This window comes from Thalassophryne amazonica, chromosome 11 (assembly GCF_902500255.1).
Source record: "Thalassophryne amazonica chromosome 11, fThaAma1.1, whole genome shotgun sequence".
Classification (NCBI taxonomy): Eukaryota; Metazoa; Chordata; class Actinopteri; order Batrachoidiformes; family Batrachoididae; genus Thalassophryne; species Thalassophryne amazonica.
Window position 1 is genome coordinate 76,719,463 of NC_047113.1, and position 21,727 is coordinate 76,741,189.

Genomic DNA, 21,727 nt, shown 5'->3' on the forward strand with positions numbered 1-21,727 from the left:
ATAATCCATAATGAGGACTTTGATGTTGCTCGGGACGTGGTGCCTCTCCAATGCCGCCTCCACTAGCTTGTGAGGTATGGAACCATACGCATTGGCTAAGTCCAACCATAGTACCGCCAGGTTTCCTTTCCCTTCTCGGGCCTCTCTAATCAGTTGTGTTACCACACCACTGTGTTCCAGGCATCCTGGAAACCCTGGGATCCCCCCCTTTTGCACTGAGGTGTCGATGTACTGATTCTTCAAGAGGTAGACTGACAGCCGCTGGGAGAGGATACTGAAAAATATCTTCCCCTCAACGTTAAGAAGAGAGATGGTTCTAAACTGCTCAATGGTGGTTGACCTCTCCTCCTTTGGAACCCAAACCCCTTCTGCAGATCTCCACTGTTGGGCCACCTTACCCCTCCTCCAGATAACCCTCAAGATCCTCCACAGGTGCCGCAGGAGCTTGGGGCACCTTTTATACACCAAGTAAGGTACCCCATTGGGTCCAGGTGCTGAGCTGGACCTGGCAGCCTTGACAACAGCTTTGATTTCTTCCCAACTAGGTGTTTTGATGTTAAAGGCAGTAATCGGAACAGGCGGATTAATCAGGCCTCTGCATTCACCCAAGTCCTCCTCCCGGCCTGCATCGCTATAGGTATTATGGAGATATAAATCTACCTCCTCCTTTGAGCATATAAGGTGGCCACTACGTTTTTGACCTAGCAACTGTTTGGCACACCCAAACGGGTTTGCCAGAAAGGAAGCACGTCTCTTGGCTCTCTCTCTGGCCCGCTTCCTGTGCCATTCTGCTCGCCGGAGGGTCAACAACCTCTTCCTAAGAATACCTCGAAGTTCTACCAATCCTAACTTCTCGTCCTCACTTGCTCCCTTAAACTGCCTCTTCAGGAGTCGTAGTTGCTGGCGTAGCTGTGAGATCTTTTCTGCCCTGCGGTTCTTGGAGTACTGGTTTGTAATGACTCTCTTTTCTGCCAACCCAAACCTTTCGGTGGCGATATTGATGATCACAGTTGCCATCGTTTGGAGTTTCCTATTTGCCCCTCCCCTCATGGTAGCTTCCAGGATACATATATATATACATACATATATATATACATACATATACATACATACATATATTTATATATATATATATATATATATACATACATACATACATGGTCTGTTAGAAAAGTATCCGACCTTTTTATTTTTTCAAAAACTATATGGATTTGAATCGTGCGTTTGCATCAGCCAAGCTTGAACCTTCGTGCGCATGCGTGAGGTTTTTCACGCCTGTCGGTTGCGTCATTCGCCTGTGGGCAGGCTTTGAGTGAACACTGGTCCAGCCCCCTCGTCGGATTTTCATTGTCAGGGAAATGGCTAGCGACTGCCGCTTTGCTCCATGAAAATTTTTTCAGAAACTGTGTGAGACAGCCAGGTGGAAACCATTCGGAAAATTCAGATGGCTTTCGGTGAAGATTCTATCGGCGTCACACAGATTAAGGAGGATTACAACCGGATTAAAGACAGCCCACAGCGGCTGGGGGCGCGCCGCGCTTCGAGCGGCCATCGACAGGCTGAAACAACCAGATAATTTCCAAAGTGAACGCTGTGTTGATCCGGGACGTCGTGTGACTACCAGAGAAATTGCAAAAAATGTGGACATCAGCACTTTTGCGGCAGATTCTACTGTTACAGGAGATTTTGTAATGAAATGTAAACTCACTCCTCGTGTGTATATATATATATATATATATATATATATATATATATATATATATATATATAAAAGATGAAGCTGTCATTTAGCTGCAGATGTTAGCTAAAGTTCACAGTCAGGTCAACAGTGTTTGTAGGTCACAGACAAGAGCAAATGGTTCTTGTGTCTCACCGTGAACGGCCCTCCATTGGCTGCCTGTTCAGGATCTGAACAGGACCCCGGGCTCTTGAATGAATCTTGTCATCTACCATGTGCTTCAGACGCTGGTAATATGTTGGGCCAATAAAGATCTGCGATGTGAGTTTCCGGCCTGTGAAACCATTGTACAGAACCTGAATGGCAGATGGACAGAAATCAGTAATAAACCAAACTACAGCAGACCATAGAAGTAGAGAGATGGAACGCCAACTCCTGATCTCGAGGGCTGAGGTTGTGCCGCGGATGCGCGAGAGGAGTTTGGGTTCTTTACTTCCGGTCTTTTGCTCTGCAGCCAGTGCTTCGTTCACATGTTTTATAAACTCCAATATTCTGCTGGGAATCAATGATATCAAACATCACAAAATAAGGTTAAAGGTTTTGATCAATGAATCTGAATAATGTACAGAGCCTTACATTTTGTAGCTGCCCCGATTATCGCTCACAAAGTCACGCTGCTCTCAAAATAAAAATGGATCTTCAGTGCTGAACTGTTATTACTGCGAAGGTTTGCAAACCGGTTATGTTGAAAGATCAAGATATAACCCACATATCCCACACGTCGGGAACTATTCAGATCAAATATATCTTATATAAAATACAGATCTTGGAATCAATTAGCAACAAGGCAAGTTTTAAAAGACAGTTAAAAGTTAAGTTTATTCAGTCAGCTAAGGGAAGAGGATCACGCCACCTTTTTATTTATTTATATATATATATTTTTTAATGTGATTTCTGGTCCAATAGATGAGCTTATCTTCTACTCCATTATTTTCTTGTCCAAAACGTGGTGCTAAATTTGCCATCTACACTTCTACAGGGATACAGTAGCTATTTATTTTAAGATTTTATTGTTCTCTATTAACTATACACTTATTGCTATTTACATTAATTGATGAGATTATAATGTCTCTGCAATGTTTACGTTTAATCGAGCTCCTCAGTGTTGTCAAGTTTTAGCCTCACACGGACCACAATGGAAATAAGTGTTTAATTGTGTCATCTGTGAATCATTGATATATTCATCTTTTTGTGTTCATATTGATTTTACAAAATCAGTTCTGTAAATACTGATGATTTCCTGTTTAACTCTAAATACTATTTTATCTGAGGTAACAAGGCTCAAACTGCTCAACTCAGCATCTAAGAGTCAGCTGGTGGTCTCCGGTGACAGCGGTCACCTGCGTCATCCTGTCAGCCGCTGTCTGGTAGAATGCCGCCTGTGAGGCCTTTCATGTAAATTTAAATCATGTAATATACAAACCTGCTGGGCTTGCTGGTTATTTTACACAGTTTTGGCAGCTTGTTAGAAACTGAAGGCAGGTGTTAGGTCCTTCATGATGCCTCTCTTATTTTCTTTGTGTTGACTTAAATAAATGATGCATATTTCATCGTACTGACTGTGTGATACCTCAGTGATATTGATATTGAAATAATGTATGACTGAACTTCCTACTTTTAAACTCTGATAGGACTGAAATGATGGTTCTTGGTCCAGTGAGACATCGGCATCAATTTGACCGGTTAACACTTAGCCTAGGCTCATGTGTCATACATCACACTGACAAAGTGAGGAAACTTGGGGTAATTTTTGATCCTACATTGTCCTTTGATCTCCACATTAGAGATATTACAAGGACTTGCTTTCTTCCACCTGTGAAATATAGTGAAGATTCGTCCCATCCTGTCTATGGCTGATGCTGAGACCCTGACTCGTGCTTGTCTCTTCTGGATTGGACTACTGCAATGTTCTATTTTCTGGTTTACCATAGTCCAGCATTAGGGCTCTCCAATTGGTTCAAAATGCTGCAGCCAGACTTTTGACACGAAGCAGAAAGTTTGAGCATACTGCACCCATTTTTGCGTCTCCTCACTGGCTTCCTGTCCCTGTGAGATCAGATTTTAAGGTTCTGCTACTAGCCTTTTCACGGACTGGCACCTCCCTACCTAGCTGACCTAATTAAACCCTACGTACCGGCCCGGGCTCTGCGTTCTCAAGGTGCAGGACTACTTTGTGTCCCTAGGGTGAATAAAAAAATATGCGGGTCATAGAGCTTTCTCTTATCGTGTGGAGACTTTCAAGTCCAGAATAAGACGCACTTATTTTCCCTTTCGCATGGCTAGCATATTGACATAGTATAGTTCTACACGTTTTACTTTTTAATTCAATTTATTAGGAAACGGAGCGTGCCACGGCCTCAACTTTATCTAAAGTCTGGGTCTTTTAGTGAAGCTTAGGGCTACTGGTCGGCGATCACCTTAGTATTTCTTCTGCTTTCCTTGTTGCTTAATGCTGACAAATTACACTGCATTTGTCTTTCTGATGCCTGATTCTGTTTTTTCCTCTCTGAGGTGCGGCTCCATCCAGAGATGGGTGTGGTGTCTGTTCCAGAAACAGTCCTGTGCATCGGCAACATTTCCTGTATGTTCGTTTTGGGAATTGTTTTGTAATTTGTGTCTGTAGCTTGGCCCAAGCAGAGGGTCACCCAAATGAGTCTGGTCTGCTTGAGGTTTCTTCATCAGAGGGACTTTTTCCCTTACCACTGTTGCTCTGGTTGGTAAGGTTAGACCTTACCTGTGTGAAGCACGTTGAGAAAGCTTTGTTGTGATTTGGTGCTATATAAATGAAAATAAATTGAAATTGAACTGAAAATAAAATGCAAGTTGTTCATAACAATGAGTTTTGTTGTTCAGCAAAAGAATGTGGTTCTTCTGGAACAATATCAGGATCTTCAAGACTGATGCTAGCCAATATTTCTTTGAAATGCTGTGGAAAAAAATAGAAATTGCCGCAGTGAGGCCGGCAACCTTCTGATATCGCACACACCTCTGCTTGTTGCCGTTGGACTGACTAAAATCCCCCCAAGTGTGTGTGTGTGTGTGTGTGTGTATATATATTATATATATATATATATATATATTTTTTTTTTTTCCAGCTGTAAATTTTTCTCCCCAAAACAGAGTTTATTTATGTTTGAGAGGTCACACCCACATTTTTGAGGTGCAAATATGCAGATATGACTCAAGAAAATATTTTATATTTAGTGGTAGAAACAGACAAACAGATTGGAGTTGTACATGAGGTATATGAATTTGTGAGGTTTTTTTTTGGTCAGGTTAAGTTCTTCATCAGTGTGATGGCCGTGGAAAGAAACTGTTCCTGTGTCTAGTTGTTCTGATGTACACAGCTCTGTAACACTGACCAGATGGGAGGAGTTTAAACAGAGTGTGTCCAGGGTGGGAGGGGTCTGCAGAGATGTTACCAGCTGGCTTCCTGGTCCTGGACCGGTATAAGCCCTGGACGGAGGGCAAGCTGGCTCCCAGACCTGACAGTTGGTTGAAGTCTGTGCCTGTCATATTTGGAGGCAGATGGAAACCAAACAGAGAAATGGAGATGCACAGGACAGACTGGATGATGGATGTGTAGAAGATGATGAGCAGTTCCTGGTGCAGGTTGAACGTCCTGAGCTGTTTGAGGAAGTACATCCTGTGCTGTGCCTTTTACCTGGTGAAATCTATGTGACAGGTCCACTTTAGATGCTGGGAGATGGTGGATCCCAGGAACCGGTAAGTATCCACAGTAGACACAGTGTTGTTGAGGATTTTTTTTTTTTTTGGCGGGTGGGGTGGGGGGTGGGTGGAGAATGTCAGTGATGATGGTGCTGAAGTCCACGAGCAGGATCCTCATGTACATCTGCAATCCAGGTGCTGCCAGATGTAATGAAGTCTGAAGAATATAACTGCATTTTCTGCTACTAATTCTTGTTCTTATCTTTCAGAAATAACCAGAGAAAATCATCCGGTCTGTATGATTAAAATGTATATGTCTTTGACCTGATTCCATTATGCTGACGTTTGAGTAACGGCGTGATGTTTCTGCCATAATCCTAAAACTACTGTTTTATGATCATATTGTGTTGATGTATGCTTGCACTGTCCAGATGAATGTGTTTAGACTCATATTAACGTAGTACAATATCCACTGTATTCGAGTTAGGGCTTCTTTGTAAGAGCACATTATGTGCTGAAGATACTGTACTCGTTATTCTACTTTTGACTAATTGTGGGAGTATTGAAACTGCTTTTGTGGCCGGTTTAGTACCAGTGGAATGTCTAGACAAGATGTACCCCGTCTATATTGTTGCTGCGAAACTAAGTGGTGAACCGCAGGCACATCTGTGCACGCCAGCCTGCTGACATTTAAGATATATGTTATGGCTAAGGATAATCTCACGAAGTGCGTTTATGCCCACACAGAGTTGTTTTGCAGATTCTCACGGGAACAAGGGAGAGGAAGCCTGAAGAATGTGGCCATGACCTGTCCTGTACAGGCCAGTCAGGGACAGGTGTGGTAAAGACACTCGAGGGAAGTCATGTGCTAGTAACCTCTCCTTCCAAGCTAGTCTGACCACACAACGCAAGGGGAGGAGAATTCCCAGAAGCAAACGGTTCTCACCAACTTCTTGCACCAGTGAGGAGGGGACCACGCCGCAAGAATAGATGAATTATTGTTAGAGCAGGGTATTTAAGTGGTTCATAGATAGCATGGGGGACTCTTCTTATCTCCTGCTGAGAGCTAAGGCTACATCAGGACTGAGAACAGGCTTCACAGAGCTCTGTGTAAGATTTTACTACTCAATGTTTTAAATAAAACTCTGTTCTGAACAGTAAATCAGGCAGGGTTCAATCTGAACAGATTCTTTTGCCTCATGACTTCTTTGTTTCCACTTTCCCTGGGATCAACGGATGCACGGTGACTGCCAGACGAGGTCAAGTGTCTTGGGGAGCCAGTCTCCAACAAGAGCCATGTTGACTGCATCCTCAACTGATCTGTTTGCCTGGTAGGCAAAGTGTGGGCAGACCAGCAGGGCTCCTGTAATGTCCTTCAGGTGGCTCAACACCAGCTGTTCAAAAGATTTCATAATTACTGATGTCAGGGTGATGGGCCCGTAGTCATTTAGTCCACAGAATTGTTGAAAATCTGGGTAAAGATGGGCACCAGTTGATTAGCACATCCTCTCAAACAAGAGGGAGAGACATCGTCAGGTCCAGGAGCCTTCTTGATCTTTTGTCTGCGAAACTGCTGGCATACTTCCTCTTCACAGTTCGTTAGTGTGGGTGGGATTGCAGGGGACAGAGGTGTCCAGGAGGGCAGGTATTCCATTGTTGTTGGGGTGGGTGAGGGGTATTAGAGGGTCTCTTTCAAAACTGGGGATTCTCCACAGGTGGGGGAAAGGTGTCCTGTTGGTGATGGCATGCTGAAGACCTCTCCACACTGTTGCAGGATTATTTGTCCCTGTCACATTGGCGTATTTGTAGAGCTGCTCATTACAGCGTATCGTCTATGCTGCAATGAGCAGCTCTCCACCCACTTCACGTGGAGTTTCTTCTCAATACACAGCAGTATACTGAGGGCTACGCGCGTAGGATGGAAGAAATTAAACATGTTTAATTTTCTTTGGCGTAGAGCACTAGACACAGTTTGAAGCAGGTCTGCGCAGCACAACGTTACTGCATGCAAGTCTGTGCAACAATGCGCTCTCTCTCTCCCTCTCTCTCTCTCTCCCCCTCCCCCCCCCCCTCTCTCTCTCCCCCCCCCCCCTCTCTCTCCCCCTCCCCTCTCTCTCTCGACACTCGCTGCATGTCGGTGCGATCATCAAACGCTCTGATTAATCAGTCTGATCAAAGCTGAAAAGAGCTGTGACTCTTTAAAATAAACGCGCACTCGCTGCATGTCGGTGCAATCATCAGACGACCTGATCGATCAGTCTGATCAAATCAGCGGACCTGATCGGAGCAACCAGAGTCACAGCGTTTTGTTCAGGGCAGCCTTTACCACAGCCAGATTCAGCAGCATCTGGACACAATGAAAGTGATCCACCAAGACAAAAACTAAATAAATAAATAAATAAATAATGTTAAATGACTCTGTTTTTGAGCCGCACCACACCATGCAGTAGAGAACAGAGCGCACTTCCACAGAGGCAGAAAACAGCACTGAACTGGTTTAATAGCAGCATGGTATACGCGACTGTGTGCACAAAAGCGAACACACGCAGCTGCAAGTATGAACGAACACTGAAAAAGGCTGAGTATGCGCGCATTTCAGGCATATTTAAATGAAACATAACGCTGCAATGAGCAGTTCTATGAATACACCAATGTGAAAGGGGCTTATCAGAGTAGCTCCTCTTTGCAGGTGCAGAGCACTGTCAGGGATATGTTCCCTGAGCCAAGTTTCAGTGAAACACAATGCGGGTGATCTGTCAAAGTCTGCGTTTTTCCTACTGAGGAGCAGCAATTCATCCATCTTGTTCAACCAGAAAGGGTATGTTGGCAAGGTGGATAGATGGGAGCGCAGCCCTCACTGTCAGTTTCACTGCATCGCTGCCACAGCGACATCTTCTCCAACCAAAACATCTGTGAAACTCCCTAGTTTCTGAAAACCAGCAGAAAAGTTCCAGCAGATGACAGTTCAATATTTATGAGCTCTTCCCTGGCGTAAGAGACCAAAGGAGGTGAGGAGAGTGCAAAAAAAACAACAAAAAAAAAAAAACACACACACAATACTTGGATGGGGGACCTCTGTGGAACACCAGCGGCTGCATGTGTTTCTCCAGCTAAAACTGGAGTTGCGTCAGGAAGGGCATCCGGCGTAAAACTTGCGCCAAATACCAATGCGGATCTGGTTGAATCTCCTGTGGCGACCCCGAACACAAAAATGGGAGCAGCCGAATGGACAACAAACAACACGCAAATAATAATAATAATAAAAAAAACACAAAGTACATCAGCAGCGCCATCTTGGATCGCCACCAAATTGCGTTAATCCAAATGCTGACACATCTCAACACCCGCTTGCCCAGCTGCTAAAAAGTGTATGCAGGTGAGAAGGTCAGTGATACTGAGCAGTACCATGTCCTCCATTATATATAAGCCTCTGAGGCTCGCTGGTGTTCATCTCTGGGTTCCAGAGCATCAAACAGAGAGTCTATGACTTCCCCTGGATGGGACAGCTGTAGGTTCCTTCCCCATCCGTGGCTGGTACGCATTTACAGCTGGATGGACTGAGGCAAAGCGGGATCACTGCCTTGTCTCAGGACACAATACAGTAAAGTAAGCAGGGCAGGAACCCAGGTCTCCATATTGCCAGGTAACCTTATCCACTCAGCTACCTGCTCTACATCCTTCATCACATCAGAGAAATCATACCTATGGTGTTACTGACAACACCAAAATCAGGAAAAGCTGCCAGTACACAGAAAATGAAAATAATAATAATAATAATAAAAAAGTCTTGCAGTGATCGCTACATTTCCTTTGAGTTTTATTTCATTGGAGACTGTATCAAAGATATTACATTAATATATATAGTACTGTGCAAAAGCTTTAGGCATTCCAGAATTATAATACAAGTAGGGTTTGATAGTCTGAAAGTCACAATGGATTTAATTTATTTATGAATGTTTATCAGGTTTTCATAATTTTTAATGGTTTTATGATGTATTAAATAAGCCTAAAACATTTGCACAGTAATCTATATCTATTCCTGTATTTAAGGCCTGCAACCCACACACACTGATTTGAAGTTAAATACTTCAGAATAAACACATGATGAAAGTGAGCCTGTCAGCAGGGGTCTGGGGGCTGGTCAAGGTGGCCAGAAAATTTGTGGTTTCTGTTGTCCAGGGATGCATTCTGGAGGGGTTTTAGATTACTATTTTCTCGCCCGATTTCCCCCAATTTAGTTGTACTGCTAAATGTGTGAATTTGTATTTTATTTTGCACATTTTCACCTTTTCTTTGCCTTCATCAACTTTGCCTAATCAACATTAATATCACAGCCTACATGTTAGGTGATCAGATGAAAAATACTTCTTTACATTCCATTCTAGCAAAATTGGTCTAAATGATCTTTATGTAATAACTTTGTTAAAAATATACAAAAGTACATTTTACAGAGTTCAACTCAAAAAGTCTACACAGCAGCAAGATATAACCCTGAGAAAAAAAAATAATGCTTATAATTTCATCCAGAGCACCATGGGAGGAATAGCTGGTCTGGCCTTAGGGCTTTGATTAAACCCACAATTCCTGGAACTGAGGTTGAACAATCACTTAGCATAATGTAAATGGTAAACGGAGTGCATTTATATAGCGCTTTTCCATCTGCATCAGAAGCTTAAAGCACTTTACAATGATGCCTCACATTCACACGCACACTGATGTCGGGGTGCTGCTACACACTGTGAGGGGATTAAGGACCTTGCCCAAGGGCCCTTAGTGATTTTCCAGTCAGGCTGGGGTTTGAACTGAGGATCCTCTTGCGTGAAGCCCAACGCTTAACCACTAGACCATCACCTCCCCAGTGAATATATCCAAGCGAGCTTCAACCACGCATTACAAACACACATAAGCACGTTTGTGAACTCCATGTGAAATTCATCAGGTCTGTCACTCACAAAACACACAACGTTATAAACTTTTTTTTGACCACTTTTAATAAGCTCACCTCATTTCCTCTAAGGTGGTAGCCATATTCAGACAGCAGGTTGGACACTTTCTGCACATTGACAGCATCATTGAATGGCGTGGCATCACCGATCTCACCTTTGTTTGCAGAAACCTAAATGAAGATGATGAAGACATGAGGAGAAAATATATGAAAGTGAATGTAGCTGTAAGTCAAGACAATTTTTTTTATTTTTATTTAATCATTAGAGCTACTATTCTGTTTCATTACCATCATTTTCACATCTGCCCGTTTATGCACATTTTTTTTTTTTTATAAGTGGAAAGAGTTGCATTAGTGCCTGAGATTTTTTTATTGTGAGTAGAAAATGACAGTGGTACTCTTTGGTAATAATTGTTGCCAGTGGGGCAAAACGGGTTAATAATTCTGCAGTTATATAGCGCTTTTACACCAATGCTTGAGATGACATGTAATCATCGTTATCTTATGATTATTACCTTGCCCTGCAGACATTCAATCAAATGCCCAACTGTCATACGAGATGGGATGGCATGAGGGTTAATTATGATGTCAGGTGTAATTCCCTCACAGGTAAATGGCATGTCCTGCAACACAAGACAACAAAATATAGAAAAACATAAATGTTGTGGAGCACAAAATTAAACTTGACTCAAGTAGAGCGATGGGGCTGGAGATTATAAAAAAAAAAGCAAAACCCAGTAATTAAGTGTTACTGGTCTTCCCTGATTCATGTATCCACTGTGTTGCAACACAGTGCAAAACCACAGTCTGGCTTCCATATCGAAAGAGGTAAGAATCTGTACTTCTGCCCGTCACTGACTCAACCATGTGAAATGAGACTGTGGTGTAAATATACATACAGCAAGGCTTTTTTTAAAGATGGCATCACAAACGATATACCACAGGCCAGAATTAGGAGGAAGGACATGAAAGAGCACGTCCACAGGCACAAGAATGGCTTTTGGAAAGAACTCTTAAAATGTCCTGGGTTAAGGAATTTGAGCTTTTTATGTGCATTTGTGTGCAATTTTTGAGTGGTATTTTTCTGACTCTCAATGTAAAAATACTCTTCAGGCAACATTCTACGTTCACATAGATAAGATACTGGCTGTCACTGAGGACAGACAGCTCAAGGTTTCTCCCCTCATGAAAAATTATCAAGTAAGACAGAAAATCTTTTTCTATTTTTACTTAAAGAGAAAAAAAGTCCGAAAGTATCTGCTGATACAAAGTACAAATCAATATTTTTATTTTCCTAGATATTAGATTTACACAAAACACATTGCAAGCACAATGAAGTCAAGCCAGTGCACATGCTGGTGAGTTTAGCCACTCTGACATGTATTGGTGTGAAGAGAGAGGGGGAAAAAAAAGCTCTTTAAACCAAGAGGCTCCTCTATGGAGCCCGTCTAGGGACATGGTAGTTCATTTTTTTTTGGCCCAGATTATTGTGTTCCCTCACAATACTTTTGTCTTCCCTTGCAACAGTTTCTGCGTTCCCTCACAATAATTTAATATCATATTAAAGCTCATGCCTATCAGAGCACACAGTGAATGGAATCAGGTAGGGGGAGACTGAACGCATATGTGCGCGTGCACGCACGCACGCACACACACACACACACACACACACACATACACACACACACACACATAGACAGACAGACACACACACACACACACAGAGACACACACACATAGACAGAAACAGCAACAGGATTCATGAGAGAATGGGATCCCGGGAGATGAGGGAATAAGTTCCTACAACTTGCACAGCTGTAAGACTCTGTATGAAATATAGTTTATTTATACAACAGTGATAGTACGTAGCAACACCTGTAGTTCAGTAGCCATGCAGGCTTCCAGAGCCGTGGAGTTTCCCCAGAATAAAGGCATCTTCTAGTGCATCATATCTGTGCTGAAACAGACCATTTTTCTTTAAAATACGCTTCAGAGTCTTCATGTACATAATCACATTGTGCCTCACAGACAAAGCCTCCAGTATATTATTGTTTGTGAGCCCCAAGTTAAAGTAAAAATTAATCAAGTTCTGGTTATCCATGACATACAATCCATCCAAACGATTCAAGGAACGTGTGTGTCGCCAGGCTGGAAATATGGACTCAAATGGTATTGCAAGGGAATGCAATAATCTGGGCCCCCCCCCAAAAAGAAACATTTTTTTAAATAGCTCATCAGTTCCACTTTGTACAACATTGTAGAAGTAAAACTAGGACATTATAGCAACTGCATTATGTTTCAGTTGTTTAAAAATACATTAATTCTCATTATCATGTGTACAGAAATGTCTTATTCAGCTGAAATGACTGGTTGTTCACAATCTACTCAGATCCTCCATAAAAGCAAGAACTGGAGGGGAGTTGATGGTCTAGCGGTTAAGGCGTTGGGATTGAGACCAGAAGATCCTCGATTCAATCCCTGCCTGACTGAAAAATCACTAAGGGCCCTTGGGCAAGGTCCTTAATCCCTTGTTGCTCCTGGTGTGTAGTGAGCGCCTTGTATGGCAGCACACTGACATCGGGGTGAATGTAAGGCATTATTATAAAGCGCTTTGAACATCTGATGCAGATGTAAAAGCACAATATAAATGCAGTCCATTTACCATTTATTTATTTCTTCTAGTTTTTTTTTCTAGGTATAGGGAGGAGGAAGGGTGTTGAGGGTTAGGGTATTTTGTTGATCATTGTTTAGTTGTGTGCACTTTGTTTTTCTATCTTGTATCTTTTTTCTATCTTTAATTTTAAATAATGTACTAATTCTGAAGTTTTGTAACAGACAGATGCCAAAGGGATTATGGGGAAGATGAGCCTCCGCTAACACTGATTGGTTGACTCATTCATTCTATGTAAAAACTAACACATTAATGTGAGGTGTTGGTGTTTACATATAAATGTGCTTTTGTAAAATATGCCATTTTTTATTTGCAAAAAAAAAAAAACAAAACAAGTTGTGATTAGACAACCGTCTGATATAGCCGAGCTGTAATGTCCACATGTTACGTTTAGCTTAAGCGCCTTGCAGGATCCACACAGTGTCGCCGCAGCAACCAACCAGTCCCGCTTTCCGACAACTGTCGCAACAGCTACGCTTTGAGTGGCATTTTTCCTCCGCGTAGTTCCACGGATCCGAGGACACTGATTTGCATCTGTAACACACAGATCAGTGTCCGCGGACTTATAAAACTTGCATGATGTCATAAAAAAAAAAAAAAAAAACGCTTTGCGATAAGCATTTTAAAAACTCAGTGACGATCACAATTATAGAGTAAACATGAACACCCCCCACCCCCATGATGAAATCTGTGGAATTCCTCGGATCCGCGGGGTTTTCACAGCCCTGGGTCTAACCTTACCAACCCTCAGAGCAAGCACACAGGCGAGAGTGGTAAGGAAAAAATCCCTCCGATGATGTGAGGATGAAACCTCAAACAGACCAGACTCAAAGGGGTGACCCTCTGCTTAGACCATGCTACTGACACACGACAATACAAATATACAGGAAATTTGGGCCATGCTGGTGCACAAGACAGGATGCTTGCAGAAAACGACACCCACTCCCATCTCTGGATGAAGACTCACTTTAAACAGAGAAAAAAACAATCAGGCGGTAGAAAGACAACCAACAGTATAATTTATCAGCATTTAGCAACAAGAAAAACAGAAAAAAATACTAAGGTGATCGCTGGCCACTAGCCCCAAGTTTCACTAAAAGACCCAGAATTTAGATAAAGTTGAAGCCGCGGCCCGCTCCGTTTACTAATCAATGAATTAAAAAAAAAAAAAGTATAGAAAGATACTATGCCAGTATGCTAGCCATACGAACGGGAAAATAAGCGCGTCATAAGTCTGGATTAGAAAGTCTCTACAGAATCTGACTTTTATTGATGCAGGGAGATCATTCTGCAGAACAGGGGCACGATAAGAGAAAGTTCTATGACCCACAGACTTTTATTCACCCAAGGGATACTAAGTAGTCCTACACCCTGAGAACGCAGAGCCCGGGCCAGTACGTAGGGTTTAATTAGGTCAGCTAATTCTCTCATCTCCATAAAATCCTTAGAGGACTGACTTGCATCAGTAAAAAGCAATTTCCTACTTTTAAACTCTGACAAGACTGAAATGATGGTTCTTGGTCCAATGAGACATCGGCATCAATTTGCTTTCTACCCTTTTAAATTCATCTATTAGTAAACGGAGCGGGTCGTGGCCTCAACTTCATCTAAACTCTGGGTCTTTCAGTGAAGCTTAGGGCTAGTGGCCGGCGATCACCTTAGTATTTCTTCTGTTTTTCTTGTTGTTTAATGCTGACAAATTATACTGTATTTGTTGTCTTTCTGACTAACTCCATTTTTTCCTCAATGTCCGAGGTGTGGCTCCATCCAGAAGTGGCGGTCTTCTGTAATGATCATAAAATAGATGGGATCTGTGGACCCAAATCCCCCCACTCCCCCGGCTCTCCCCAGCCAACCTCCCTTCCTGGACACCAGCATGGACTTCCAAAGAGAGACCTGGAGTCACCATCATGGTATATAACATGATGGTTCCTTTACCTCCTGCCTGTACTGGATACCACAGGTTCCCTTCTGTCCATGTCGACTGGCGAACTTGTCTCCAATCTGCGGAATCCGCACAGAGCGAACCTGCAGGAGACAAAGTAGATTAAACTTCTAAAACGCTTATGATACATTCAGTTTCAACAGCATTATCATAAGACAAGTATCATTGTAAGTTTGGGCTATAAAACATCCGAGGTTCAAGAAAGTCACATGTATCTGTGGTATCGGGGCTCAATGCCTCTAGGCGGTTGCCAACATGTACATGAGGTATAACAGTCCTACGTCTGCTGGACAAGAGTGATTCTTAAAAGAACTTTGTCCGAGTAATTTGATGCTCTGCGACCAGTGCAGTCTGGCTTTATGCACACAGTCAAACATCGACTGCATCCTGGCTGTGTAAATACTCACTGAAAACAAGTGTGAATGTCAGCAATATGCTCTCTGGGGAAAATCTACAGGATCCCCAGTCACTGATGAGTGAGTGGCTATGTACAAAACACACACACATATACATATATACACACATACATACATACATACACATACATACATACACATACATATACACACACACATATACACATACACACACACATATACACATACATACACATATACACACACACATATACACATACATACACATATACACACACACATATACACATACATACACATATACACACACACATATACACATACATATACATACACATATACACACACACATATACACATACATATACACATACATATACATACACATATACACACACACATATACACATACATATACACATACATGAACCATCCCTTAGTTATGCTGCTATAGACTTAGACTGCTGGGGGGTTCCCATGATGCACTGAGTGTTTCTTTCGCTTTTTGCTCTGTATGCACCACTTTGCATTTAATCATTAGTGATCGATCTCTGCTCCCCTCCACAGCATGTCTTTTTCCTGGTTCTCTCCCTCAGCCCCAACCAGTCCCAGCAGAAGACTGCCCCTCCCTGAGCCTGGTTCTGCTGGAGGTTTCTTCCTGTTAAAAGGGAGTTTTTCCTTCCCACTGTAGCCAAGTGCTTGCTCACAGGGGGTCGTTTTGACCGTTGGGATTTTACGTAATTATTGTATGGCCTTGCCATACAATATAAAGCGCCTTGGGGCAACTGTTTGTTGTGATTTGGCGCTATATAAATAAAATTGATTGATTGATTGATACATACATACATATACATACATACATACATACATACATACATATATATATATATATATATACACATATATATATATATACACATATATATATATATATACACATATATATATAAGAGAGAGCGAGTGAGCAAGAGAAAATTAATTTCTGCTCACCCTGATCTTGCAAAACTTGTAGCCCTCCTGGTTAAGGGTTACCATGACCTGATCCACAATGCCGGTCTCACTGGTTCGCAAGAAGGTGCTGCAGTCCCTCTTGGTGTATCGGCGATTGGTGCTGTCCAGCTCATCATCATTTTCTGGCAGAGTCACAGTTTTTCCGATGATTACGTCCTCACCAGACACACGAACACCAGGTGCAATGAGGCCATCATCATCCAGCTTATCGTAGATGGCATGTCGCATACCTGAAAAGAGACAGCCCAGATTTATTAAAAATTTTTAGATTCAAAGTGATGTGATTCAATACAGACTAATAAGTCACTTTTTAGTGGCCAGTGAAGACACCAGTTTTGAACAGTTAAAGTCGGGTGTGAGGGTGTGGGTGTACGACCAAATAAAGCCCTCACCCTGACAGGTTTCTCTTGTGGGCTTCTCAAACATCTCTTCTTGATCAAAGCCCTTCTTTGACTCTTGTTCTTTGTATGATCTATAGAAAACAGACCTGCAAAGAAGTAGAGAGAGAAAAAAAAAAGTAAATTACCCATGTTCCCATATCAATCAATCAATTCAATCAATTTTTTTATATAGCGCCAAATCACAACAAACAGTTGCCCCAAGGCGCTTTATATTGTAAGGCAAGGCCATACAATAATTATGTAAAACCCCAACGGTCAAAACGACCCCCTGTGAGCAAGCACTTGGCTACAGTGGGAAGGAAAAACTCCCTTTTAACAGGAAGAAACCTCCAGCAGAACCAGGCTCAGGGAGGGGCAGTCTTCTGCTGGGACTGGTTGGGGCTGAGGGAGAGAACCAGGAAAAAGACATGCTGTGGAGGGGAGCAGAGATCAATCACTAATGATTAAATGCAGAGTGGTGCATACAGAGCAAAAAGAGAAAGAAACAGTGCATCATGGGAACCCCCCAGCAGTCTACGTCTATAGCAGCATAACTAAGGGATGGTTCAGGGTCACCTGATCCAGCCCTAACTATAAGCTTTAGCAAAAAGGAAAGTTTTAAGCCTAATCTTAAAAGTAGAGAGGGTGTCTGTCTCCCTGATCTGAATTGGGAGCCGGTTCCACAGGAGAGGAGCCTGAAAGCTGAAGGCTCTGCCTCCCATTCTACTCTTACAAACCCTAGGAACTACAAGTAAGCCTGCAGTCTGAGAGCGAAGCGCTCTATTGGGGTGATATGGTACTACGAGGTCCCTAAGATAAGATGGGACCTGATTATTCAAAACCTTATAAGTAAGAAGAAGAATTGACAGCATATGACAGCAGGCGTTCAATAGCCAAGTTCCATGACAGTTTAATGTGAAGTTTAGTGATACTTTTAGAATGTTGACAAAATACAATTGTAAAAGGACATCATTTCCATGCAGTGGTGTTATGTAGCCTTTGGGACTTGTCCTCTCCCAATATTAATCAAGCTAAATATATTCATAAAGCATTTCAAATGGGGGGGAAAAAAAAAAAAAAAAAAAAAAAAAAAAAATCTACAAAGTGCTTAAACTCCAGAACAACATTAGAAAGATCGCCATATTACAGAGCAAAAACAAGAGTCAATGGAAGTCCCCTTTCACATCACAACAGAAGGCTCTTCCAACAAGGTAGGGATCACCTTTTTATGTGTGTCTGTATGGCAAAAGTGACTCCAACCCTTCTACAGCTGAGCCACTGGCGTACTCGACAATCAGGTTTTTGTTAAACTTAGAAGACTCATCATCGACCGAAACAGTGTGCTGAATGGCACCGTACTTCTTAAGGAAGTCAATCACTTCTTCATCTTGAACTAATCCGGTCAGTTCCTCAACAATGACTGTATCTTGACACTAGACCTCTGTATAAAATCCATGTTGCAATAGAGCAATGCTGACATCACCCAGCTGGACTCCTGGCTGGGTCATGCTAAGTTTTACATTGTAACCCTTCTTTGTCTGATGGAGCTACAGGTGATAATACGGTTCAATGTCAGTTTGCAATTTGGACCAGCTATCAGAATTCCTAGGCCATCGTTCACGGAGTCCAGGTAGGATCATCAACATTAAACTCACTCACTCAGAGCTAACTTTTCAAAAGGAACATATATTCTCAGTCATCGATAGGAACAGTATGACACAGTACATCAGTGTTATTCACTGAACAAGGAAAAAAATACGATGCGCGCAAAGATAGAATAAAAAACAAAAAGAAGTGTCCTTTATTGTTGTGGGGGTTTTCTTTTTTCCTACTGGGTTCTTCATTGAGCTCAGTTTATCTTTTCATTGGGGCCCTTAGGGTTGTGTTCATTTCTGTCCTACCACACCACAAGTAAGGAGGTGAGTACAGTTGTCCTCCTCAGCTCTGGCTCTCCATCCGGTCCCTCAGATCTGGATCTCCGCGGTGAACCGTCTGGTGGCTAACCGCTGGCTGCTGATCTCTTCACTCCAGATTCGACTCCTGATGCACTGACGTCCGCTCTCAACATCAATCGATAAAATCCCTCAAAAAACCTGACTGCTGAGCAGTTAACATCAACCGAAATTCCGTAGGTTTAACAGACAGCGACTTTCAACTGTTTAGCTCAGTTTTAAACTTATGGACAAACTTTGGCAGGGCCGCCCTCACACACGTGTGTCCAGTTGGTGTGCTCTCTTGCTGCGCCGCTCTCTTAGCGTGCTGCGCTCACCGGCAACGCGGTCGCCTGTGACGTCACGGCGGAATGCCTTTTCTGCTCAGGGACATGGAGTTAACAGTAGATGCCAGCTATCACTCACAAACTCATACAAGTGAAAAAATTGACTTCTGCTCCTCTTAAATGATTTCTCTTTCTCTTTACTATCCTTTATGAAGCCTGGGCTACATCTGGCAGCAGTATTTTGTACCATCTGTAGACAATAACTGTTTTTCTATCCATTGTGGTGACAGATATGCACGTCCTGCTAAATAATGCCATTCTGCTGTACTTTCACATCCAACATTGCTGTAATGTCATCTGAAAAGAGATAAGAAGCTCTCAGTCTCTCACTGTATCCACATATCGCACAATGTATTTCAGAATGTCACATGGTTCTTTCTGTACACCATGTGACCAATAATTGAAGAAATGGCCTGAAAAACCACCTCAACCTACTCATGTAAGTGTAAATATTTTGAAACAATATTTTGAGAGGGTTTTATGTTTTCCATAAAGCGAGAGTTACGAATGTAACTACAGTTCTGTGAATTCCGGATGACCGCCAGAGGGCGGTGCTTTAGCACCTGGATAACTACATGTGCGCAGCACAGAGGTCGAGAATATATACCAACAAAGTCACGCAATTGAATGTGACCTGGGTGACGTCACTGGTTGTCTTTATATACCAGACGCACCCAGCGCTCGCTTCTTTTCGGAACTCGCAAGACTCTGAGTGACAAGCAACTCTGGCGGTCATCCGAAATTCATAGAACCGTAGTTACATTCATAACTCTCGTTCTATTTCATTCCTCCTGACCGCCAGAGGGCGGTGCTTTAGCAGCTGGATGACTTAATACCAACAAGGTCACGAAGAGTCACACTCAACTCCAATCAGCAGTGGGGAGTGGAGGCAGACAACACCGCCGAAGTCACCGCAGGAGGAGCAGCCACATTCAGTCTGTAATAGCGGGCGAAGGTACAGGACGAAGCCCACGTAGCAGCAGCACAAATATCACTCAAAGGGACACCTCTCAGTGCAGCCCAGGAGGTGGACACCCCTCTGGTGGAATGGCATGTAACCTTAGGAGGCTGAAGACCTCTGGACCTGTATACTTGTAAAATGGCATCCACGACCAAATGCGAGAGTCGCTGCTTTGAGACAGCACAGCCTCTTTTGTGATCACTGTAACACACAAACAGGGCATCCGTTTTCCGGATCCTGGCAGTCGCATTAATGAACTGCTTCAACATTCGGACAGGACACAGGGAACCTGAAACAGATAATCCTGGATCAGAATGCGGGACATACCCAGCCAAGGAAACTGGCTGGTTAACATGAAAAGTTGAAATTCTCTTGGGTAAAAAGGACGGATTAGGCCACAGCGTAACCCCAGATCCGTCAGAATTCCATCGCAAACAGTCTCCAGCGACTGATAGGGCATGGAGCTCTCCCACCCGCTTAGCCGAAGACAGTGCAAGTAGAAAGGCAGTCTTCACTGACACCCATTTAAGATCAGCACTTTCAACTGGTTCGAAAGGGGATACGCTTAAACCCTCCAGGACTAGAGGAAGGTCCCATGAAGGTACGCGTGCAAGCCTTGGAGGCCGCAAACGTAGAGCACCTTTCAAAAAACAACACACTAAGAGGTGTGAACCCACTGACCGGCCATCAACGTAGACGTGCCGGGCAGAGATTGCAGCAACATAAACCTTCAAGGTGGCGACAGAAAGTCCTTTCTCCAGCAGTTCTTGTAAATATTTGAGGAGAATAGGCACAGGGCAATGCTCCGGGTCTAACTTTTGTTTCTCACACCACCGCGCAAACAGCTTCCATCTGTTGTCATAAAAAGCCCTGGTAGAAGCAGCACGTGAATTAAGGATAGTCTGAACAACAGCCTGGTCACAAGAACTTAACAAGGAGTCTGGCCCCTCAAGGCCACACATACAGTTCTGGGTGAGGGTGCCAAAATCCTCCCCTGTAGCTGTGACAACAAATTCTTCCTCTCCGGGAGAGCCCAAGGTTCTCCCTCAAGGAGTTTGTAAATCATGGGAAACCAAATCCTCCCAGGCCAGAATGGAGCAACCAGCAGCACCCTGTGGCAGCTCTGATCTATCCTGTGCAGTGTCAACATCAGCAGCGGGAGAGGAGGGAAGGCATAAAGGAGGCAATCTGGCCACGGGTGAGCCAATGCATCCTGCCCCAGCGGGCTGTCTGGTTCCAAGAGGGAGTACCATCGTGGGCAATGTGTCGAGGTGCTTGAAGCGAAAAGGTCCACTTCCGCTGCACCATATTTCTACCAGATCATTTGGACCACAAATCGGGTTCAGTCTCCACTCTCCTGGTGGTGGTTTCTGTCTGGAGAGTAAATCCGCTGCGCTGTTCTGTACACCGGGCAGATGAACTGCTCTGACACTCTGAAGGCGAGACAATGCCCATAAGAGAAGCTTCCGAGTTTCTGCCAATGAGTGATTGGACCTGGTGCCCCCCTGATGGTTTATGTGATAGACTGTTGACATGTTGTCCGACCGGACAAGAACATGTCTTCCTCTCAGGGCCGGGAGGAAATGCTTGAGAGCCAGTCGCACAGCGCGACGCTCCAGCACGTTTATGTGTTGGAGTCTCTCCTGGGGACTCCAGACACCCCTCACCATCCTGTGATTCCACATGGCCCCCCAACCTTTGAGTGATGCATCTGTAACAACCACCTCTTGGTGGGAAGGAACAGAGCCTAGA

General features: G+C 43.3%; 1 protein-coding gene across 1 annotated transcript in view; it reads right to left on the reverse strand.

The window, feature by feature from the left end:
* Window positions 1–21,727, reverse strand: part of polr2b (polymerase (RNA) II (DNA directed) polypeptide B) — a 165,403-nt gene that overhangs the window by 9,461 nt on the left and 134,215 nt on the right. Inside the window, exons 18-23 of the mRNA XM_034182216.1 lie at window positions 16,749–16,843; window positions 16,336–16,586; window positions 14,962–15,051; window positions 10,868–10,975; window positions 10,410–10,523; window positions 1,874–2,034 (exon numbers count right to left, since the gene is read on the reverse strand). Of these exons, the coding sequence (XP_034038107.1) occupies window positions 1,874–2,034; window positions 10,410–10,523; window positions 10,868–10,975; window positions 14,962–15,051; window positions 16,336–16,586; window positions 16,749–16,843 (819 nt within the window). The remainder of the gene's footprint in view (window positions 1–1,873; window positions 2,035–10,409; window positions 10,524–10,867; window positions 10,976–14,961; window positions 15,052–16,335; window positions 16,587–16,748; window positions 16,844–21,727) is intronic.